At 37.9% G+C, this 24,419-nt stretch overlaps 1 protein-coding gene across 3 annotated transcripts in view; it reads right to left on the bottom strand.

Annotated features, from left to right (window-relative positions):
- The window catches only part of COL4A3 (collagen type IV alpha 3 chain), a 58,346-nt gene that overhangs the window by 11,616 nt on the left and 22,311 nt on the right, over window positions 1–24,419 (bottom strand). For all 3 annotated transcript variants that reach the window (XM_039722415.1, XM_039722417.1, XM_039722416.1), the window contains 29 exons: window positions 24,276–24,353; window positions 22,684–22,746; window positions 22,385–22,441; window positions 20,935–20,979; window positions 19,471–19,524; window positions 19,049–19,090; window positions 18,260–18,347; window positions 17,864–17,899; window positions 17,384–17,548; window positions 17,091–17,183; window positions 16,268–16,363; window positions 15,855–15,925; window positions 14,552–14,740; window positions 13,520–13,688; window positions 12,228–12,320; window positions 11,642–11,746; window positions 10,643–10,740; window positions 9,113–9,263; window positions 8,878–8,991; window positions 7,932–8,099; window positions 6,768–6,857; window positions 6,051–6,185; window positions 5,248–5,346; window positions 4,111–4,200; window positions 3,600–3,739; window positions 2,488–2,614; window positions 2,148–2,228; window positions 1,433–1,531; window positions 426–476 (listed from right to left, as the gene is read on the bottom strand). In XM_039722415.1, the coding sequence (XP_039578349.1) occupies window positions 426–476; window positions 1,433–1,531; window positions 2,148–2,228; window positions 2,488–2,614; window positions 3,600–3,739; window positions 4,111–4,200; window positions 5,248–5,346; window positions 6,051–6,185; window positions 6,768–6,857; window positions 7,932–8,099; window positions 8,878–8,991; window positions 9,113–9,263; window positions 10,643–10,740; window positions 11,642–11,746; window positions 12,228–12,320; window positions 13,520–13,688; window positions 14,552–14,740; window positions 15,855–15,925; window positions 16,268–16,363; window positions 17,091–17,183; window positions 17,384–17,548; window positions 17,864–17,899; window positions 18,260–18,347; window positions 19,049–19,090; window positions 19,471–19,524; window positions 20,935–20,979; window positions 22,385–22,441; window positions 22,684–22,746; window positions 24,276–24,353 (2,887 nt within the window). The remainder of the gene's footprint in view (window positions 1–425; window positions 477–1,432; window positions 1,532–2,147; window positions 2,229–2,487; window positions 2,615–3,599; window positions 3,740–4,110; window positions 4,201–5,247; window positions 5,347–6,050; window positions 6,186–6,767; window positions 6,858–7,931; window positions 8,100–8,877; window positions 8,992–9,112; window positions 9,264–10,642; window positions 10,741–11,641; window positions 11,747–12,227; window positions 12,321–13,519; window positions 13,689–14,551; window positions 14,741–15,854; window positions 15,926–16,267; window positions 16,364–17,090; window positions 17,184–17,383; window positions 17,549–17,863; window positions 17,900–18,259; window positions 18,348–19,048; window positions 19,091–19,470; window positions 19,525–20,934; window positions 20,980–22,384; window positions 22,442–22,683; window positions 22,747–24,275; window positions 24,354–24,419) is intronic.

Here is a 24,419-nt window from a genome sequence, read left to right on the forward strand (position 1 = left end):
AAAACCTAAAAAGTGGGAATATTTTATTAATATAAAAGGGAAGATGAACAAAATTAAAATCCAACCACTGCAGCTTTCTCAAAGTGTGCTTGTTATTCAGAAAGGTTTTATTTTGATAAGAACATGCTCTGCTAATCAAATTATATATCACAGTAACATTTCAAAAGCTCTAGAATGTGTATGTCACCTTCACAAGACCACAGAAGTCAGCTTCTTTATTTGCCTTTTACAACAATCTAAACTTTACAAGCTCCAGCTCTTGACATTTAATGTATAGGACCAAACCATTGATCAAAAGCACAGAATCACTCTTGATTTCCTCTGACACTCCTAGTGCCATTTCAAGCACCTGAAAGCAGGAGGCAACCTGATGATGGTTCTGGTATTTAAAAATTAAGCTGTTGCTTTTCAAAAAGACAACTCACCTCTACGTCCAGGAATACCTGGAAAACCAGGAATCCCTCTCCCTGGTGGCCCTGTAAAATATTAGGTCACATTACACTCAAAGTCTGAAATAATTTTTTTAAAACATCAGAGTTTTCTAATATTTCATACATTTTTTCAGAGATAATGGAATCAAAAGGTAGAGTTTAGTTCTATGTAAAGTAAAATGTATTATATCCACTTTTTCTATACAAAACCACAAATTAAATTTTTAAGGTTTTTTTTATAGGAGGAACTCTTATTGGCCAATCTTATTTGAGGTACATTCTTCAAGAATAAGCTATTTCTTTATTTTCAGATAAAAAACCAAAATAATCTGCACTTAATTTAGTTATTAAGAAAAATAGAAAAATAAATGTAAACACCTATAAAAGAAAATACGTTAACAATGATTACCTCAAACAGTGATTACTTCAACATGAGAATACTTTCTAAATGCTATGGATGCCTTCTCAGTACCTTCTTGATATTAACATGCAAAGAAACATTTTTTCAGTGTAAAATTCTGTCAGAATTCAGTGTAGGACTAAATCTATCTGAACATTGATAACATCAGGAGTGACTTTTAAATGAAAGGTTTCACAACCCAAGGTTTAGATCATGGAAGCTTTCACTATTCATGCAGGAAAACACTGTGATTTTTTATTTTATATTCAGTAAGACAGAAAACTCCTGTGAAAGGATTTTGGTTCTTTTAAACTTTGAGATTAAACCCATAAGAGCTGTTAACAGCAGTACTTTGACTCTTGCAGACATGAGCATTTTTAGGTGACATTACAGCACGTGTAGAATAGAGCATTTGTAATGCACTTGGGTTGCTGACAGCATGTACAAAAATTACATAGAAAACCACATATAACCTTCTACTTGTAAACTTAGTTTTGGCTCTACAGAAGCTCCTTAGTAATCCTTCCCAAATCATCCTTGTCACTATAATTACAGAAAAAAAATAGTTAAAAACAGAATGAAAATATGTCACTGCTGTTACCTGGTTCTCCCTTTACTCCTGGGGGGCCAGGCATACCATCCTGACCTTGAGTACCCCTTTCACCAACAAGTCCAGGTTTTCCAGGGACTCCAACAGCACCTGTGAATTACAATGGACTGCAATATAATTTTTACTTCTGTAATTTTGCAGTAAGAAGATTTGACTCCCCTTTATTAAAATTTAATTAGCTCAGCTACTTCAAAGATAGGGGTAGCTGTGTTGGTATAGAGAAGCATGTAGCTTGTATTGAGCTCACTGGACTTCAGTGGATTGAACACCCCCACTATTTTCACAGACATAATAAAGCCTTCAATGCATGCCTCTATGTTGCTACATATACACACTGCCCCTGCGGTATATTTTTAATTCTGTTTTAGTTCTGTTGCTTTAGCAGACAACTACAACTCTTCATTACTCCAGTTAGTTTTCCTCTCTTCATCTACCTATATCTTATTTATGGTCTTTTAGGAGATAGAACCTAAAGAACTTTTCTTATAATTATGTGGATATCACATCTTGAGACCCTTGGATATGTACTTAAAATAAAAAAAAAAGGCAAAAAGCTTTCCAGTAGTGAAATAAAATTAAAAAGTTTTGCCTCAGCTGAACCGATAACATTGAAAAGGGGCCATTAAAAGGAGGTAAACAAAGCCTCAAACTGTAATGAAATCCCAAATCCAGGGCAGTGATTTAGGAGAGAAACTATATACCATACCAGGAGGGCCTGGGACTCCCTGCTGTCCTGGGCGGCCCTGGCATCCTTTAGCACCAGCATCTCCAGGGGGTCCATACTGCCCTGTAAGAAGAAAGAGTGTGGCAGAGGGGAAATGGCATCACCCCTAGATCCAGATCAGTTTAAGAGCTTTGCTGTTGTTTCTGCTTTGGCCAGCTGCAAAAGTTCTCCAGGTGACACAAGCTGGCCTGGCTGCTGACCACAGAGGAGCTGCTGAGGTTTGCAGCAGTCAGTGTAAGTCAGTGTGCACCCCATGCAGTTGGAAGAATTACCTTCCACAAGCCTGTCCCCAGCTCACCATCCCTCCCCCCTCCAAAAGTACCTGGGATTCCTGCACCTCCTGTTTCTCCTCTGATCCCATGTGGTCCTGGTACTCCTGTAAGCCCTGGAAGACCCTCAGAGCCCATTTCTCCTTTGCTGCCCAAAACTCCTGGGGGACCTGGATCTCCCTGAGAAATAGTTGCACACACACAGGTAAAGAATCACAGTGTGGAATAGAAAAATCAATTTTAAGGGTTAAGTACGTGTAATCACATTTCATTAGGATTTTCAGACAAAAACCAAAGCAGACTAAATATAAGGTCTTCTCATAATACCACTGATCTTTTAGACATCATTAAGATCCATTTTCAACCTTTATAAACCAAGTTGTTTTTAGATTTTTCCCTGGCACAGATTTCCCTTTAATTTTATTCTACCAGTTCTTTTGATCCAAACTTTCATTCCTCAGGTAATATGCAGCTATACAAAATACTGAATTGCATTTTTTTTCTTGAATCCCTACTGACTTTTTTCACAGTAATCTCATTGGGGCTACCCAGCTGATACTGAAAACAAACAAATCATTTAGATTACAGGATTTATAGAGGAATTTACAGTCTCAGCCACACATTTCAGATAATCTCATAAGTAAAAAGACTTCGTTATTCAACAACCAGAACATGTGGAGTTAAACTATCCAATTGATCTGACTTAAAAATACTGGTTTGTTCAAAAAATACTTGTTTCTTCTTACTGTATTTCATCCAGTATATACATAAGTATATACTGGATGCAATACACATTACTAAGGAAAAAGTCTTGTGCAAGGATATTACCAAACAGTTCAAGTTTAGCTTATAAAACTTTTGCATTTGCCACGACAAGTTTTTTGATGTACTTTTTAACATCCTTGTTCTTAATGAATTAGGAACTTTTACAGAAAGCAAGTTACTTCAAGATATTTCATCTTTATAAATAAGAAATTCTTGCACAAATGAAGTGAAATATAATGAAATAAACTTCTACTGAGTAATGACACAATAGAATTTTCATATTTCTTACCACTAATAAATCAACTATTTCTGCAAACTCTGCAGCTCTTGCTTACATGTTGCTCTGTTTCTATAGTCAAAGGCTCTGTCTAACAGGAAAGTTTTCCCACTGCCTTTATACCTTTGGACCAGGTTCTCCTGGAGGCCCAGCAGATGGGTACCCAGGATCTCCTTTGTCACCTGGAAAGCCACCATAGCCTGGTGGACCAGGGTCACCTGATGGTCCTGGAAAGCCTGGAGATCCTTTCTGACCTTTTGGACCTGGAAAAATACCAATACTGATACCATTCTTAAAAGGATCATAGTTGCATTTCACACTCCATGTTTTGTGATCTATTGTTTATATATACAAATATTAATTCTTCATTAAAATTAAAAAATAATAAAATTACTTTTGTGATTTTATTTCTAAAAAGAAGTTCTTACATGTAACAATATATAAATTAAAGAATTTGGATAGAGAGGGAGAATTGCATTTTGCAAGTCAAGAAAATGCTGGGGTGAAGGTAAGTCTATGGATACTAAAGAATAAATCCCAGTCTAAGAATTGTGTGGTGTGCTGACAGCTCAGACCTGTGCAAATGCCTCTATAGAGCTCTATGAATTTGTAATATGTCTTGGGAGAAAATTACCTGGAATTCCCATGTCCCCCTTGTCTCCAAATGCACCTGGGAATCCTTGTCCTCCAGGAATCCCTGGAAGACCCATAAATCCTTTGGCTCCTGCAAGATGTAGAAATTAATGTCATGTCAGAACTGTCATGGATACAAAATCCTCTACCACACACCTTCTTTTGGTGTATTACTACGTTTTTGGATAATCAACATGAAACCTTTTGCCCCAGACACAGATAAAATTATCATTATTGTTTTCAGAAAGCCAAGGAAATAACAAATACCTTATGTATCAAGATTAAAATTAAGGTTTGTGAACACAGCACTTAGGGGCAGCCACTACAATATATTATAGTTGAATGTGATCAAGATAATGAATTTGTATTTATTTTGTATTTGCACTGGACTCTCCTTTCATTGCTTGCACTCCAGTTCAGTTTACTTTTGTGCATGGAACAATCACATTATTACTTACTCATGACAGATTTCTCATGACTAGGACATAGTAAAAAGCTGAGTGTGACCAATGCAATTTTCCCCTTACTCCCTTATCTTGAGATTAATAGCTAAATTAGCACTCAGTTTAATGACTAAAATTTCCAGAAACATCTAGAATATTCTGTGAGCATTCTTTCTAAATGCCAGTGTGCCAATGCCTGACATTTTTAAAGCTGCTTTTCACTGGAAATCTGCTAACTTTTGAAATACAAGTCAAATATATATGTTTTGAAAAGGGAAATACAATTCATCTAAAATAAAAAAATTCCTAAAATATTTTTGTGCAAACTTGTAATATTTTATAATTGATTTTTAAATAATATTGCAAATTCAAACTTCTTTTTGATTTTTAGAAATATTAATTTTTATTCATTGGTTTAATCAGCTTTTAGACTTTGTTATTCAGGATTTAATATTATTTTCTATTTGTCATCCTAAACAATGGTCTATATTTAAAAGAAAAAGAATCATTTGGTGATAGCTGCTATGACTTTCAAACTGCAGCTTTTGAAATTGCTCAGTTTCAGAATTCTCAGGAAAACTTGAGAGTTAATAGAGAGAATGTAGTGCTGCTCTGGAGCCAGTTTGGTGTACATTGGAGCAGCAACACCTCGCTGCCCACGTGGCACAGGGATTTTCAATATCCACATTCCATACCTGGTGGACCAGGCATTCCTTCAGACCCATCAGCACCTGGTGGACCTTGCACACCAACATCTCCTTTTTCTCCCCTTACCCCCATTCGGCCTCGAACTCCTAAAATGAAGTTTCATTTAAAAGATATTACAAAACAACATCTTAGAATATAACTTTTGTACAAAGTTTAACATTTTATAACTCTTTAAGCTAATGAAACAGAAGTAGAGCACAGGATTTTCACTCTGAACACACATAAGCAAAACACAAACTCAAATCCAACACCTTCTGTATTTTTCATGTGGAGGCAATAGGAAGTTCCTGAGAGCTTCCATAGGAAAATACCAATAGAAAAAGCCAGATAGCATGAGTTAAGAATTTACAGCTCATACAGAGAGTCCATATTAATGTTGCAAACAAAGGAGTTTTTCTGGCAGTCAAGTACTTCCGAGCAGATTTAATGTCTTTGCAATCCAGCATCTGCTTGGCAAGTGCAGCCATTTCTGTGCTCACAGGATAAAAAATGTAAACATGAATGTATAGCATGTATGTATAGAAGCCTCCTGGTACTACTGATACATTATTTAGAAAATAAGAGCTTTTTAAAGGAATTAGGACTTCCTAAAATTGAACTGAATATTCAATGTAATATCCAACTATTCCATAAATAAGAAGGCAGTTCTAGTGTTTAGCAGTAATTATTTCAAAACAATGTGAGTACTATCAGCAGTAGAGTCAGTTTATTCCATATTTTAGAGTCCACTGGAACTGCAAAACAGATGACAATCCTGACTAGTTTTAATGACAGAACAATGAATGTGTACCTTTTAAACCTTGTTCTCCTTTGTCCCCAATAGCAACCAAGGTCTCAGATGGTCCAGGAAAACCTTTATCACCTGGTTCACCTTTTTCTCCAAGAAATCCTTTTCTTCCCTTTATTCCTGGAAAGCCAGGAGAACCTGCAAGAAAACAGAGTGAAATTTTCTAGATGACTAGATGATATAATAAAGCAAACCAGATAATGCCAATCTTCAAGAGCAATTGTAATTGACATATGTAAATATACATTGCAAAACAACCTAAACTAGCTTCTTAACTGCTCCAATCATCAATAAAACACCCACAAGTACAGATGACTTATAGCAACTAATGCTTGTGTTTCCAGCAAGATGTGGAAAATATTTCTTATAGTGGATAAATGTACAATCTTATGTCTGTTAAATAAATATAATAATGGTAGCCACAAAGGAAAAAAAAAAAGGCAAAAAGGTTCTCTGCTCTTTATTGAGAAAATCATCAGCCATTTAAAAAAATGAAAAAGAAAAGATGGCAAGTCAAAACTGCTAAAAAATATGATGCTGCCATTCAGTCTGCAGACTGCACATATACAGAAGACAGATTTACCAAAACTCAAAGAAATTCCAGTACAACATCTGTACTCAGGAGTGATAATACACACAAAAATGGATCACAAGACTAACTTGAGCATTGAAATTCCTGTATTGTAAGTGATAAGAAAGGCAGATAAAGTATCCACTCACCTTGGATACCAGGGTTTCCTGGTCTTCCAACCATGCCAGGAGGTCCAGGAATTCCTAACAGTCCCATTACTCCTGGATCTCCCCTTGCACCTGTGGAATTGAAGCAATAGGAACATATTTGTTTGTATTAAATCAGTTAAATAGAACATTACTTCAGAAAACTACACATACACCTGTCATTTCAGTGTTTAACTGCTTATTTTATTTTTTCTCAATTTCTGTAACTGTCCAAGCCAGTTTTCCCATCCTTAACCACAGGATCATGACTTATAACCCCCAAATTACCTAAATTAGTAGCTGCAACAGGTCCTACCAATGAATTAAATAACAGTAAGGATCATGCATCTGAGATACCCACACAGGGATGAGAGATCAGTCATGACATGTGTGGGAATGACATTCCTTTCAGGCTCAGGAGTCAAACACCAACTGGGAAATAACTCCCTCAAATGCCACCAGAAGTCTATGTTTGCATAACTCAGTCAAGTGCTACATGTTTATCAAAAGCTTTACAGATTCTCAATATAAAAAGGCATGTACCATCTCCTTCCCACAGTGTAATGATTTGATTTTAAAGAAAAATCTTTGCTAGAAATGAGAAGCATTATATGACTGATATATTTTATTCTTCAAAACAAATTTCAACATATTTCTGAAACAAAAAAACAAATCAACCCTACAGGGACCACTTAGCTTACTCAAAGTTAGCTCTGGTTAGTGACAGAGCTTGATCTGACTCAGCTCTGTCAGACTCTAGATCTGAGGTTATAAGAAAAAGAAGCTGGCATTACAAACTACTTGAAAAGGGATGCTGAGTAAGAACTAAACACTTTGCAATTACATTGTTCTGGGGGAGTTGCTTTGAATATTAACTATTTCATGTCCTACTGCAAGGGCATTCCTCTACAAAAACTACATAAAACACTGTTCTCAGAAGACTGTTATAGAAAATTCCACACTGTGTCATGAGAGCTTCAAGATATGCTCATCCTTTAAGGAAGAATGATTAATTAGTTTTTCATAAAAATCTCAAAGATAAATAAAACCTGTTGATGGAAAAATATTTCAGCATCTTCAGTCTGGAAAAACATTACCTCTTTGCAAAACACCTTTCTGCAAAGACTCAATTTGCTACATCAAAACAAATACTTGGGGAAACCTTACCTGGCAAACCAGAGATTCCTGGCCTTCCAGATTGTCCCTTGGGACCAGGTAATCCCATATTTCCCTGAAGACCTATTAATCCAGGTTCCCCAGGCTTTCCATAGATTCCTGGGATACTCAAACCAGGAGCACCCAGGTTTCCTTTTGAACCTTGTAAACCTCTTCCTCCTAAGAAAAGTGCAGGATAGTGTAGTATGGTAGATCTGTCTGAAAAACAAACCTTCATCTCTATCTTTACATCATAAGCATGAAACTCTTCTTGAACTCTGCCTGTTTGAGGCTAAATATGAGATCTGTAAGGTAACAAATACATTCAGAAAATCTTATGAGGGCTGTAGGTTGGGATTTTTGAAAAGGAGGGAAAAAAAAGTGAGAGTAGACAAACCTGTTCTTTCCCAGAAAAAGAAGAAAAACCCAAATATGAAAACCCCATCAATTTTGCATTCATTCTAAAATTCTATTTTTAAAACTCTTTTGAGATCATATATAGGAGAAGGAATGTGCTGTATATCTGTGGTTTTTTTGAAAAGAAAATAATATGCAGTACAGGCAGGTACTTTTGGCACCCTAAATTATTTTCCTACCTAGTTGAGCTCTTCCTTTCACTTATTACTTTATCAATCCCATTGCACCAGAGAATCTAAGTTCATTTGCACATGGGAGATATGACTGAAATAGCTATCCTTTATCCTGTGGAATTTGGGTCAGTTTGTGATCACCTTTTCTACTGCCCAATGGAATCTGAATCTTAATCCATCTTCATCAGTGCATGTGCTTCCTCCCATCTACAGAAAGAACATCTTTTAAATGGACTCATATTTTCTTGCATACTATTCCATAACCAATATCCAGAAACAATTTCAGCTCCCTCAGGCCATTCGAGGGCAGAAACAAAACAAAACAGATTCACCCAGTCAAGTAGCATCTTTGGGTCAGAAAGTCCTACCTGGTGGGCCTGTAGCTCCCTGGCCACCTGGCAAACCTGGCAGGCCAATAAGACATTCAGCAGGTTTCCCTGGAAAACCTGGGTCTCCAGGAGCTCCAGGTGAGCCACGATCTCCTAAAAGACATGAGAGTGGATTCACAGCTGAATTAAGTTTTAGGCTTTCAGTGAACCTTGTTTGACTCGATTTTCCTTAAAATAATGTGCTGTGCTCTCTGAGCTCCTCTGGCAACAGTACCTCTTAGGCCATCATCACCATCATGCCCAGGATGCCCTGGTAGGCCTGGGAGTCCTGGAAGTCCACCTTCACCTTTTGAGCCAGGGCTGCCATGACCTCCTGGTGAACCCATTCTTCCTGGCTCTCCAGGAATAACCATGCCTGGCTCACCCTGCAACACAGAGAGAAATATAAACAATCCTCTCTGCTTTGCAGATCTGCCAAAACATTTTCTCCACTGGAGTAATAATGACCTTATTTTATTAGGGTAATTCTCTTAATTCCCTTTGGATGTTTCACACTATAATTTCTAATGGCTTCAATTCAGCAGACCACTGGATGTTCCTTATTAGCTAGCTGAGTAATTCATCTAGACAACTTTTTAACTTTGTCTCCTAGCCCTAAGAAGTTCCTACTCAGCAATGCAAGACACTTCTCTCCATTTGGTCTTTACTGCATTGAGATGCCTTCTGCAGCTCTAAATAGCTGTGAATATCTCTCTGAAAGTGGGGGTGAAGTTTTTGCAATTATAACATTTCCTTTATTTTTATATAATAAAAATCATATATTATATATAATATAGATCAAATTATTTATTTGAATGATCAAGGTCAGCACCCAGATATGCCTCAGGATACCCAGTCACTTGTTGGGGTTTTTTTTAAAATCATTCTTTGTTCTTCTGAATATTGTTGTTCATGAAGACTGTTTTTATCACAAATGTCCCAAGTGCATTCCCTGACTGGAAACTTTGAATTAGTAGGTTTTTTAGCTACTGAAGTGCTGGTTGCAGCAAATCAATGTGTTCATAAAGCAGATCAGTAGACCTGAGTTTATACCAGTCACTAATGATATACTTGGACCACAGAGGCCACTTTGCATCCAGATGTTCTGTGGCATTAACTACAGATTAAAAAATAAAAAAAAAAAAATCACAACTTCAACTGCTTCCTTTTTCATATCAAAAAACCACAAAAGAATGACATACGAGTACAAACAAAGAAATGCCACGTGTTCAAATAATTTAGGTGGTAATATTTTGTTCAAAAATTGAATCCTAATTACAGACTAGTCAAGAATCAGTAGATTAGCTTTTGTTAATCAGCAAGAGTGGCTGCAGTATTACCTCCAACCTTCTTTATTCATGCTTCAATTTAAGAGAGCACCTGCTTAAACTAAATACATACTTAATTGTCAATTACCTCCATCAAATTTATGCTTAATTGGATTTCTGAACAGGCATCTTTTCAGCAGCTGTGGCCTTAATTTTTTTTTTTTTTTTTTGCTGTAAGCAATGCAAAATCCTCCTTGTGGTCTGAAAGCTGAAGTAGGAAAACATCCCAAACACTTGGAATTCTGAAATCTTGTATTTGGATCAAAAATTTTGGCTTGAGCCCCTTTTTATAGAAAGAATTTAATTTTATAGTTTGTGCATGACTAGTCAGTAAGTGATGAATTCCTATATTCCTTACAATTTCCAATTTATTTGCTCAGTATAAAATTGAATTAATGAGACCTATGCAAAAGCTTGTGCTGTATTTGTAACCAAACCTTTTGTCCTGGTTGTCCTAGGTTTCCAGCTCGGCCTGGATCTCCAATCTTTCCTTCACAACCTGGTGGCCCTCTGCCTCCTGCAAGTCCTTTATCTCCTGCAAAAAGGAATTAAATGGCAGTACAGATGCTTTATTTTATAAAAGGATCCTTGCATGTGCGCAGTTATGAGCCTCTGACACTAATGCAGCTTACATGAGCTGAAGGCAGGATCTTGATTTCAGAGCTTATGTGACACATGGCATCTTGTTCCTTACAGAGTCAGTCAAGATTGACTGAAGCACTGCTTGTTAATTAACTGACTTGAAGCAAGTCACCTTTTTTTTTTTCAAGTGAAGCCATTCTGATGTTAGTTTCTGCTGTTCTTTTTAGCAAGCAGCTTGGTACAAGTTTCAGTATCTGAGCTTTTTTTGTTAACTCATGTCCTTTCAGGATTATGAGAATTTCCTAGTATTTCTAGGGTTCAAGAGGAGTTATAACTTTGCATGAGGAATGGCTAAATTTACAGTATTGAAAATGCTTTCTATTACCTTCATATTAGGGCAGGTATTGCATTGTACATAACCAAAATTGATTAAAAAAAAAAGTACTTGGACACTTATACAGCTCTGTCTCTGTAACACATATCCAGGTAAAGAGAATCCATCTGAATTAAATACAGCACTCAGATGAGATAGCTGCACCTGTTTGGGCAGTATTCCAGCAAGCATCAATGTCCTTAAAAATATTTTCCTACTGTCAGCTTTGATACTTCATACTCTGAAATAACTCAAAATATTTTAAACTTGCCATTTCTAGGACTTCAGGCAGTAAATTACAAGATTAATGCTAAAAAGTAAGACTATTATAAGACTAATGCTAAATTACAAGACAAGTGCTAAAAACACTTATCTGTTTGTTAATTGATTTTCTTTTCTTAACTTGCTAATTATTTTAAGGTGTACTTAATTTTTTTTTTTGTTTTGCCTTTTTTTTTTTAGATCAAAAAGAGTATTTTACCTTTTGGACCTGGGTTCCCAGGAAACCCAAGCCCTGGAAAGCCTGTGTCACCCGTTGGTCCTGAAAGTCCTGGATCACCTGGCTGACCTCTTACTCCAACCCTACCTGCCCCAAGAAAAGAAATAAACTGTGAGTTGTCTTACCACAGAACATCAACTTGTAAGATTATGTGTGTTATAATTGATTATTAATAAGGACACAACTGTAGATTATATTAGGATTTAGACACCATTTCTCCACTGCAGGTTTTCACAGTGAAAGTGTTAATTGCATTCACAGTGTCAAAGCATTTATGAGTCTGTGAGTTAAGTTTTTATGCAATCTGGCCAAATTCCAGACTCCTAGAAACAGCTACATCCAGACATGAATCTTCCACTTCTTGAAAGGTTCCAAACACACTTTATAGGGGTGAGACTTGAAACAGAAGCAACTACAAAAACAAACTACCATAAAACTTTAAAAAAAAACTTCCTATGCTGTTCAGGACAGTTTTAAGGACTACTGTTCTACAAAATCCAAGCAAAGATGCCTTACAGTTAACCAATCTCTGATTTTAACTGTTTTACTGATTTAGTGCTGCACTCACCAGGCACTCCTGGGGGTCCAGGTAAACCATGTGGTCCCTGAGGTCCTGGCAAAGCAGGTAATGGAGTTGCCCTACTGGTCTCTCCTTTCATACCTTCAGCAAATACATTATAAAATATTACAAAGGCATATAGTTTGGAAATCGCAAGCATTTAAAAATGTGAGTGATCAATCTTCTTGGCTAAAAATGTAATCATCTACAGTTGCCATATTTCTGAAACTCCAACAGATTTTGAAAAGCCTTCACACCCTGACTTAAGTAAAATCATATTATTGACACCTGCAGTCTTCCTCTCAGCCCTCCTGCAGTCTAGGGGAGACACTGAAAAAGAAGCACAAAGTCACCAGGAAAATGACGCAACTGACAAGTGCTTAAATCTTCAACTCCATGTCATAAAGGCTCAGTGGGCATTATCTTTAAGCAAGCTTGATTATATCTGGCACTCAGCTGAGTTCTTCCACTGGTATGTTTCCAGCACTCAAAAAATATTATGCCCTCTACATTTAACCTGCTGGCTTAGATTACACTAATGGTGACAACAGGCTGGATATTTGATTAGTTATTCTTTCTCCAGAGAAGTCACTCAAACACTAGAATACATTGCCCGGAGATAATGTGCTGTCTCTGCTCTTGGAGGTTTCAAAGGACCAACTGCATAATGCCCTCAGCAAACTGGTCTGATCTCATGGCAGTCCCAGTGCTGAGATGAAGTTCAGGCAGCACAGAGTTCCTTCCAACCTCAATTATCTTCTCACCCCAAGATTTGTGTACTATCTTCAGAGGTACACAAATTGGGAAAATGTTCTCAAAGTCCCATGGAAAGGAGAGGATTCACATATTTCACTATAAAAAGAGACCTGGACCAAGTCTGGGCAAAAGGAGGAAGAAAGCTGTGGAGGAAGCCATGTTGTGGCACTTTTGTGTTCCCCTTGGGATGCCTTTTGCAGCTGCAGTGTGCCTGGAGCTCTGGGCTTTGTAGTTTTCAAAACCCTAACGCCTAGGTGTAATCCTAACCCTAGGCATACACCTAACCCTCAATGAGGCAGTAATAGGTCTATGGTGTTTATGTTGGTGCCAAGTAGAAACGCAGGGAGAGAGCCATGTTGTGGCAGTTCAGTGCTCCCCTTGGCATGCCTCTTTAGCTGCTACAAAAGCCCAGGTCTGGAGCTCTGGGCTTTTGTAGCTGTGTTCCCAAGCTAGTAAATTATGTGTTTGATTTCAATCTATCTTTGCAATTTTAGTCCAGTACTCCGTAACATACGGAAAAGACATTAAAATAGGAAGTTACTAACCTGCTTCTCCAGGTAATCCAGGTGGTCCAGGTATTCCTTTAGAGCCTTTAAAACCTCTTACTCCTTGTGGTCCATAACCTGCCAGACCAGGAAGCCCCATTTCTCCAGGAAGACCAAGTCCACCAGGCAATCCAGGTAGTCCTCTATCTCCTTTTGATCCAGCCAATCCCTAATGATTACACATGTACACCAAGAATTACTTGCTTTCCACGCCAGTTTTCTTAACAAAATTCCCATTTCTCTATAATCTTGTATTATTTTAGTAACAGATTAACTCTGATAATTCAAGCAAAAACTTTTCCACTGATTTATTTGTGATTAAGTGAATATAAATTTTAATATCAATGGTTACAAATGGCTATTAAGAGGGAAATACTACAAATAAATATAATTACCTGACTTTTTCTCATCACTGTGTTCTTGCACTGTACACTTTTCTTCTGTTTTGAGTCACATTTAGCAAAAAAAAAAACCAACCCCACATAAGCTCTGACTCCCCTTGAATTCTGTGGATTCATGCTTAGAGACATTTATATCTGGATCATGTTAGCAGTTTCTCAGCCAACATAATACAACAAGAATTGTTAGTTTTTGTTTCTGCTGATCTGTCCTAACAATTCTAGTTTTATGGTCAGTTCTCACTGAAGATTAACTCAGAAAGACTGAACAGGAAGTACTTGAATTATTAAGCATTGTAAGTGGTCAGGAAAATGCTTTCTAAAAAGATTTTATCCATCTTTGAAATCCAACAAAATTCTCCAGTATCAATATCCAAACTAAAATCTCACTAGACTGCTGAGGTTTTTCAGCAATTTGTACCTATACTGGCCTCAACTTCTCTGGTATTACATTACAATATTTCCTCTCCTTCTTTCATGCATATTGGTTGTTAGAGTTGAGGACAGTACCCTCAGTCAGATAGGGGATATTCAGCTGAAATATCTGTGTAGATTAAACAGATTGTTGTACAAGATAAAATACAGACTTAGGTTTCCATTACTTCCATATTAATTGCAAGAAGTGCATACTCACCTTTTCACCTTTAGAACCTTTGGATCCTTTAGAGCCAGGTCTCCCCAGAAATCCACTTGAACCTGTTCTTCCTTTTTCTCCCCTGGCTCCGGGATCTCCTTGCTCACCTTTTGGCCCTTCTGGACGTACATATCTTGGTTCACCTTTCGATCCTTTACGTCCTTGATCTCCTCTGAAACCTGGAGGTCCCTAGGATAGAGTTATCAAAAGAACTTCAGTGTTAGATGTATGACATCTGTTTTCAAGTTTTCTCTTTTTTTAGAATTAAATACCTCAGAGGGGTACTCCCAATTCTAATTTTTATTCTCTGTAATCGCATACTTCAATAAATAAGGTTCTGGGGGTTTTTGTCTTTTCTTTTTCTCCTGCTATTAGTTCTTTTGACAAGACTACCATTTCATTTATGCTACTACACACAGGAATAATGTAGCATAATTTAATGAGCGAAACCATGGCACAAAAAGAAGGACTCTAAGACCTAGAGATTTCTCCTCCACAATGGAATATTTTCCCAGGGACATTCTAAGTGCCATATCTGGCTCTGCTCATAGTTAACTTCTCTCTTCCTTCTCTCCCCCGCAGGTTACAAAGTGGGTACACTAGGCTCCAGTGGTCTTGGGTTCATGAACTCTGAACTCCAGCAAACTCCTGGCAAAGCCTGTTAGCAGGCTCACTCTGCATCTGTACAGCAACCACCACAACAAATACCTGTGCATGATTTTTTTATTGGACAGCACTGGCTGTGCTTTCCCACAAATAATTACTACTACAGGCACAAGTTAGCACAACCAAACAACATGTGTATGGCAGCAAGTGGCAGAATTCCCTCTTCATAACATTTCCCTGGAGGGAGTGTCCTTTGCAGCCCTGAAGAGGGTATCATGAGAAGCAAGTTTCTCTGCATAGCTGGGGCTTTAGCAACTCCTGAGTATGTGGGAAACAAGAGAACTGAGAATTCTGACAAAGATCACAGAACACAAAAATCCATATATGCTTTACAGCCACTGCCATGATTATGGAATTATATAAAAGAATAGAATACAGCACAGGTTAATCACACAGGTATTTATTTACCTGCTTCACTGCCTGGGCTAACTTGCTGCATTGAGCAACCAGGCTCACGTAAAGCTGTGTGAGCTATACATCACATCCTCAGCCTTGCCTCCCATGCTTACACATTCATTACTACAGGAAAAAACCTGTTGAGATCACCCAGTATGACACTGCACATAGCACTAGCCATGAGGTTTCTCTGAAATAATTTTTGTGGGATCTTAATGTTAATCTGAAAAACCAGTCTTACTTGAGCCCCTGGAAGCCCTGGTGTTCCTGGAGAACCTGGAGAACCTTTTGGACCTGTTGTTCCTTCTCTACCTGCAAAAGAATCAGTATATTTTGTAAAAAAAAAATGAAAACAAGGACACGGATTTTGACAAGCTCCAATAACTGCACCCAGTGTTTAATGTTTCTGTTGTTACATTGACTACTCATCATAGCCTGAGCTGGCTTCAGGCTGCACCTAAAGCCTATCAGCACTCTGAGCTCCAATCTCTTAGGGCTTGTGCTCATTTCAGCAGAGCGAGCTGTCCCAGGCTCTTACACTCACCACCACCTCAGGGCTAGTTCAAGGACTGCAGACATGCCCACACCTGATTCGCATGCTAAAAACAAAATCCTTTGCACTCCTACTATCCTGTTAGGAACAAGATAATTTACCAGGCATGCCATCCTGACCACGAGGCCCAGGAGAACCAGGAAGGCCAGGCATTCCCGGAATGTAGCTACAATCAGTACACACACGAGCATCATCACCTAGAATGAAAATAAATCATTAATTGATCCATAGCAAATAATTTTCAAGCTTAACTAATGTGCTACTTACTTTGTTATAGCTAACACTTTCTGGCCAGGAGTGGTAGAATCATGGCCTTGACTCTGTTGGAAGATCACTTCTAACACTACTAAATGATCTGTGGTCAGAAAGCCAATCAGAACTGACTGCAATTAATTGAAGGGACAAACATTTGGCTTAAACTTCTTGATTTTTTCAAGTCAAGTTTTAGCAAGCAATTTGGATACAGTCACTTTACTGATAAGCCAGATTCTAAGAGTATGTAAGGGACATGTGCTTCCAAGTAACAGAACTCTGCAACACTCAGGGTCCTTCTAATGACAAGCAAAGGGCAAAGAGATTCAGCAGTGCCTGTGGGTGGAAGTTGCAGCATCTTTCAGAGATTAAATGTCAGCAAGAACATAACAGAGTACAAAGCCCTACCAATCTGTAGTAACTGCTTGTTCCAGTGAAGACCTACACCCTGACACAGCTCTGTACAACTGTGCAGCACTGGCACATCACTCCTCTTTCAGTTGATGTTATGGGAGGAAGACACCTCACTATCCCTAATGAATGTTCTTAAAACTCTGAACTCAGCAAATTATTTAAAAGATCAATTTAACTTTAAAAAATCTAAACAGGATCCATGAAGATTACTAGTTTGTACCTACTTCTACTTCTGAGTGACAGTTATCCGAAACTGACCTCTCATGCCAGTATCTCCTGGAGGTCCTGGAGGTCCTGTACACCCTGGCTCTCCAGGAAGTCCTGGCAGGCCAGTTCCAAATGTTACTCTACCTGTTAATGAAATGAGCATGGCACCATTACATCACAGATTATTCAGACAATTCTCTGCTTGTTAAGGGAGGAAAAGCTTGCAGGGATGAACTGGAAACAGTATTCTGATCCCTATGGATCCCTTCCAACTTGAGATATTCAACAATATATTTAAAAGAGAGCTACCTGGAAAAATCCAAAACACCTGCAACTAGAAGTACCTGGTTCTCCTGGAGGACCTGGCAATCCAACAGAACCAGGCCTGCCAGTAACACCAGGCAGTCCTGGAGGGCCTACTCTACACAAGCCAGTTTGTCCTCTCTCTCCTTTTGCTCCTTTTGGCCCAGGAAATCCTGGGGGACCTCTCAGACCAGGTCTTGACACACCTAACCAAAGGGGAAAAATAAAAAAAACAGAGTTAAAAAAGAAATGGCATTTCAAAGCTAAGTACTCTATAGAATGAGTGACAAACACACCAAATTCATTCCACAAATCTTTTTTATCTTGAATTATATTAATCAAAGTAAGACCCTACAGACACTTAAAAATAATTTTTACCTAAGTACTTGACACACCAAAGCTCTTGAGTGACAATTTTTTAGCACTTAGAGATATTTTTAAAGTCATCTGAAATTAATATTTGACAAAACTGATTCAATGTAACAGACAGGAAGAACAATGTATTTTATTATTGCAAATACCTGGCCTACCAGCAGCTCCAGGAGGACCCTGTGGCCCTGCAAAAGCAAGGTATTAAAAACTTGAGTTAAACCACTCTATACTCTACAAAGTCACTGTTCAATAGCATTGAATACAAACTTTGATCTTTTGCATTTTAAGCTTAAAATTTAAAATAAGAATCTGGTTTTGCCGGAGTAGGCATCTACCACTCATGCAACTATTGCATACTGGCAATTATTTTTAAGGATAAATAATGCTATAAATCAAAGTCTCAGGATACATTTCAAGTCAGCAATTACATGTGAGTCCAGGAAATAGTCTTGTAAAGGCAGAAGGTTGCTGGAAATGTAGTCTGCAATAAGCTCTTTGAGTGGACTGTTTTTACTACAGGATTGTAATTTTGATATCCCACTCACCAGGCATGCCACGTTGACCTTTTGGTCCTGGAGGTCCAGGGGGTCCTTCATCCCCTTTTTCACCAACCACATAATCGTAATACTCCATCTCAAGAAAAAGGTGGTAGGAAAAGAAAGAGTTGTAAGAATTGAGAGAAGTACAGTACCTCACAGTGAGTACTTGATTAAAGCAATGTTTTGATCTCATTCATAATTTTGATGTTCTGACACCACAAGACCTTACTAATTACAAGCAACCAGAAACAAAATCAAAATTGTTATTAGCAGCAGTGTTTTTTTAGTACTCTGTCAATAACACAAAAACTTCAGCTTTTTACAAAGCTACTTCTTCTGAACAATTTAGGCAGAAGGTTTCAATTAGGTGCACATGGAGCCTTTAGGAAAGGCACTGGAGAGACAGCAGGACTACACAGGGAAACAATACTCACACCAAATTGCTTTCTTTAAAAAGTGTTCTTAGGATTTTAAAATTAAGGCCCCCTGTTCTGGAAGTAATTAGAAAATTGATTTAAATACTAACTCCTGTGAATTTTTGTCACTGTTCTTTGACAGTCCAACCTCCTGCCAAAATTGCCGGATGCAGGCAAGGTCTAACAAAGCATAGATACTGTATGCAACTCCATATGAAAGATCTCATCTGTGTGAGAATCACAGCAATATCAGTACTTTATGAAAGCCATGCCTGATTAGAGCATCACAGGACACCCATTATTGCCTCATGCAAGCAATTTGGATTATTCTTATTAGAATAGTTCAGAAAAATTATATATGAAGGTAAATTACACTTACTCGACCACACGCTCCAGGCGGACCAGGGTTTCCTTTCATCCCCTTCATCAGAGATGATGAATTTTGTTTATTAAAAACAGTATATAGAATCACATTTACCCATTGTTACTTCCGTATATTGCTCAAAACTTTAAAGAAAAACAAATGTTCCTGACCAGTTCTTCACCACCCTGTGTCTGTTCCTTACACAGCTATTCAGCTGCATACACCAAAACCTACAGGAACTCATCAGCAGACAGATGGACACCAGTTCAAACACATGGTTTGTTTCAGCTGATCCATTCCTTATTCCATAATACCCTTACTTGTCATCTCTTAGGCCAAGTGAAACATATTATATACACAGTGATAAATAAAATTATATAATAACCTCCAAACATAAGCTCATCCTCAAAAGCAATAACAAAACTGTTGGACAATACCTTAGCTCCTTGCCTTCCAGCCAGTCCTGGCTTGCCCTGTTCACCCTTTTGTCCCTGCAGGTGACAGTACACAATTTCATAAGGATATAATCTTATTAATTTTATAATCTTTTAACACTGACAACTGTAAGATCTAAAATGCAAGGCTTTAATCTTTCATGGTGATGGCAAAGTGAATGCAACTTGCTCAGGAGAAGAAACTGCAGTGAAAGACCCAGTTTGAGGTACAGCTCCATGTCTGCAGGAAAAGCTGCAAGTGTGCCATCCAAACCTGTATTCATTACAGCACACTCTAATGCTCCCAAGGAGAAGCTGCTCTGCATGGCACAAGTGTAGGAGTCTCTAATCTGCTCTCCCTCTGCAAACTATTTCTGAAGGGGAGAAACTGAACACAATGCAAGACTCTTGCATTCAACACCCTGCCCCAGAACTCGCTCAAGTCTGCGGGATGGTGCTGATCTCAAGAGGTGTCAGCAGCACTAGGAGGGAAAACAGTGCAGACTAAGGCTTTCTGCAAGTGAATACAGGCAAGGGAGAGGGACTTCTTGGAGACTCATGCAGCTGAATGCACTGCTGGTGAGTAAAACTGAAATGGGAACAGAGCAATGACATGCCTTTTCCATGACAGAAAGTTTTCGCTGTTAGCTGAGGCAATAGAGCTTTGTGGTCTGTCATTCAGTGCTCTTTGTCAGACTGGAATGTGTTTAGACTGCATGTGAAGGCCATTTTAGCATGACAAAGATGGTGTTCTAATAAGATACATGTGCAATGGACTATTCTGGCAGTAAGAATTTTGGTAAGATATTTATTAGGTCACTGCGACTCTAATGATGTTGTGAAAGTAGAGCTGAAGTAAAAAGAACTGATACTTAACCAATTGAATACAGTACTTAAAACACATTTGAACACCTCCAACTTTTAAATTAGTACACAAATCAGATTATTTTGCTTCTAAATGGCATATTTTAAGAACTATATTTTGACAAAATTACAGTCATCTTGTTCCAGGCCAAGACAGCCACAACCCTGACAATAACTTTTCTTCATAAAACAATGCCTTTGATCCTAGGGATTAAAAACTATTAATTTCTCTTCTCAATTTATATTAAAGGGAAGGTATAACTGTTTTGCAAAAATTTCAATGTGACTAACCAGAAAAAACTCAGTAGAATTGTGTGTAATTTGGAGTTGAGTCTCAAACTCATTAGACAGCAGCAAGCAACAGGTCTTTTTATTTGACACAGAAACAATGACATCTATGAACAGAGCCTCTTCCTCCTGCACATAAATCTGTGAGGACATGGTGTGTTCCAAGGCCAGCTGCATGAAGGAAATGTTTCAGTGTATGCATATCAACGTTCTGAAATACATTTCACAATGAGAGGAAAGCTGTGACAGGAAGACAGAACTATCACAAACAGGTGACTATCACTTGGAAAATATTTAGAAGGCTTCCTTCATTACCGGTAAGCCAGGTGGACCTGGGGCACCTTCTTTTCCAGGCTTCCCCTACAAAGGAAAAATGTAATAAAGTAAACAATTTAAACTGAGGATATGGCATTCAAAGAGCATAGCAACTCGATGCTGTGTACAAAACTGTAAACTGTGTAAACTGTAAAAAGCATGTAAAACTGTAAAATTAAGGCTATTTTAAAGTATTCATTGATCATAACTGAAGTTCCTAAAACTCTACAAAACAGGTAGTAAGATATTCCACTGATATTTCTTCTCCTGTTTGTTTGTAGAGGATTATTTGTGCCAGACTCCAGCAGCACAAAGTGCCAGGCAAGCGCAGAAAGCTTGGTGAATAAACAGGTGCTTGCAGAAACAAGACAAATGATAAAACAATACAGCAGCAATCAGCTCTTCCCTTGGGGAACTTGGAAGGATGCTGAAGGAAAACTCTCTGAACCCCATTTCCTGTATGGGACACCTTGAGGAGAAATTACTCAATGCAAAGGAATAGGGAGGGCACTTCAAAGATATCTGAAGCAGGGCAGTAGATGGAAAAGTGAAAGCAGAAGGGGGCAGCATGCCAGAGGTATCTGCTGCTTTCCATGGCCCATTTGGCAGAGTCTCCTGGGGTCCTGTATCTTGTGAGGCAACAAGAAACAATTGTTTGAGCAATTCATAACAAAATAAGGAGAAAAAGGGAAGGGAGGCAAAAAATACTGCATAGCAGGACAAGGCTTTTGCAAGCAGAAGAATGTGAAAGAAACACAGAAGATGGAGGACTAATAACACATTGGATAGCAAGAATTTCTACAACTTTAGTAACTCAAATTAAAATTTTCATTATATATAGAAATAATAATAACAATCAAGTTTCTCTCTAACAACATCATTGTTATAGCACCATACAACTGAAGAACAGTTCTCAGGTAGTACCAGGGTCTTGTCTTGCTATCTTTCCTTGTGGAAGAAAATGTATTGCAACCACAAGAAGTATGAGACAAGTTTCAAAAAGATACACATTTGGACTGAATGAAATATTTAATTTGAAAATTATTTTTCTTAGTATTGCTTTCATAATGTATTCAAAATCTGTATTCAAAAAATGTTGTAAAACATTTTTTTTTTACAATTTTAGGGTTCTCCCCTGATTATTTATCATTAAGTTGTTATGAATTAGTAGTTTAAGTTCCTAAGACCCTGCTCCTGTCATTGATTAGTTTTTACCTGAAAATTTGAAAGGCATTTGAATGCAGGTAATAACTTTCCTTTAATTATCTTCCATAAAAAGGATATAATCAGGTAAATTGTATTTAATATGTTTTTTTAATAAATATTTTTTCATATACTATGCTGTTAAGAAGTAACTCTTAGGCAACTTGCTTCATATCTCCACACAGGTGCTGGTTGAACTGTTTTACAGAAAGGAGCAACACATATATATTCAGCTCTTTGCACACACCTGTGCTCCTGGTTCTCCTCGGTCACCCTTTTCGCTTTGAGAATCACCAACTGGCCCCTGGAAAAAAATTGCACTGAGGATACTCATGTTCTGAAACTCACAATTTCTAAGTTAGATATTTATCTTATATTTTTTATCTTTAAAAAAATACAGCTGGAATGCTATTAATAGGTATTTAATTCCATTCATTAGTTCTATTCTTGTCATTAGAGTTTGAAATAATTAGTGTAAAGAACAGCATTTACTAGGTGATGCCGTCTGAACATCTGGATTTAAGGGATTTACTTCTGGTCACTTACTGTAAACCCCATTGGTCCTGGGGGTCCTCTTGATCCTTTTTCTCCTTTTTCTCCTTTCAAGTCCTATTATACAGAAAAGAAGAGCTTACTGTGGTGTCGTGGATTTTTCTATGTTTACCATTTCAGTCTGGTTCTACAAATAGGGAATCCTTATGTCACCAGCAGGATTCTTTGAGCAGAGATGGTTCTACTCAAACGATGAAGAAGCAGAAATTTTGTATCAGTGTAAGTCCGATGTTTGAAAAAGATGTCTGATATTTGAAAAATGTTTCTGCACATTTCAAAATAGATCTAGGTCAAAACAACCTACCTGTGATTGCATGTGAAAGGAATGCAGTAACTATCCCCACAAATGGCAACAAGAAACAAGCAACAAACCCAAATAAACCTTAGTTGCTTCACTGGAGCTAGTTTCTTCCAAACATAATTGCAGTGGCTACCTACAGCATCCTTGTCCAGCAACAAACCCAAATAAACCTTACTTGCTTCACTGGAGCTAGAGTTTCTTCCAAACATAATTGCAGTGGCTACCTACAGCATCCTTGTCTCTGTGGGTGCAAGATTTGACTATGCTACAGTGCAGCACCACTGGGCCATGTACTAAAGTCACTGTAAAGCCAAATTTCATTGTCTAATTATTACCTGGTTAGACTCATGTGCCAAATATGGAAGGAGTTTTGAGAGGTTTCTAAACAATAATGCCCAATGTTGCTGACAAATTGCCATTATCTCATAAGCCACCACAGCTGTGACTGGAAAGTGCTCCAGGTGCTCTGTATTTGATCTAAACTGGGAGCATTGGTGTGCCTAAAAGCTGAACCTTGCTTCTGCAATCTTTCTCTTCCCTCCTCAATTCAGTCTTGATGTAAAACTCACTTTTATTTCAGCACATAATGGAGAGGGACTTTGGCTGACTCCATAGATTAGATGCAAATTCCATAAGAAAACTGGAATCAAGAACATATAGAAGGCTTGTCCTGTTAATATGTGAATACTTATAATTCTATCAACTACTGCTGTTTAATTTCTATATAAGGATACAATGCAAGAAATTTAATTCACAAAGCAATACTTAAAGCTGATTCAGACTATTTCCTTCCATATTTATTTTCTTTCCAACACTTTCCATGATTACTCAGGTTTCAGTAAAAATAAAGAGAAAACAAACTACAAAATGTACATGAACATGCTGTAAGCTTTTGTGAAACTCTGGTAGCTCAGAGTCTGACATTCTCAGTGCCAAGGCCCAGAGGTCAATGCAGCTGTAGCTTAGCCATTTAGAACATCCATGTGGATTTGGTGGAGCAGAAGTGATTCACTCTTCATGTACTCAGAGATTCCCAGCAGGTGGGGTACTGGTAAGCAAGAAGCATTGCATTGGCATGAGCAGATGTGCATGTGAGCACACAGGCTCAGCTGAGCTGGCTCCACACAGACACTCTAAGAGAGCTTAGAATCTAATTAAACAAGTCGGAAAAACATTAGGATGGGTAAAAGGAAATATCAGAGCAGTGAAGATGGAAGCATCCTCTCAAAGTAGAAGAACCCAGTCAGATGGCTTAGCTGAATGTGATGTTTAACAATTTCACTACCGTCATGTTGTCTGGTCCAGTTAACGTCACAATAACAGTTCCTGGAGGCCCAGGGGGTCCAGTTAACCCAGTGTCACCCTTGAAAGAAAAAGAAAAATAGAGCAAATTATAAGCAGCATGTTTTTGTTATTTCAAATTACTACT

This window comes from Passer montanus, unplaced genomic scaffold (genome assembly GCF_014805655.1).
Source record: "Passer montanus isolate IOZ18808 unplaced genomic scaffold, ASM1480565v1 scaffold48, whole genome shotgun sequence".
NCBI classification, from domain to species: domain Eukaryota; kingdom Metazoa; phylum Chordata; class Aves; order Passeriformes; family Passeridae; genus Passer; species Passer montanus.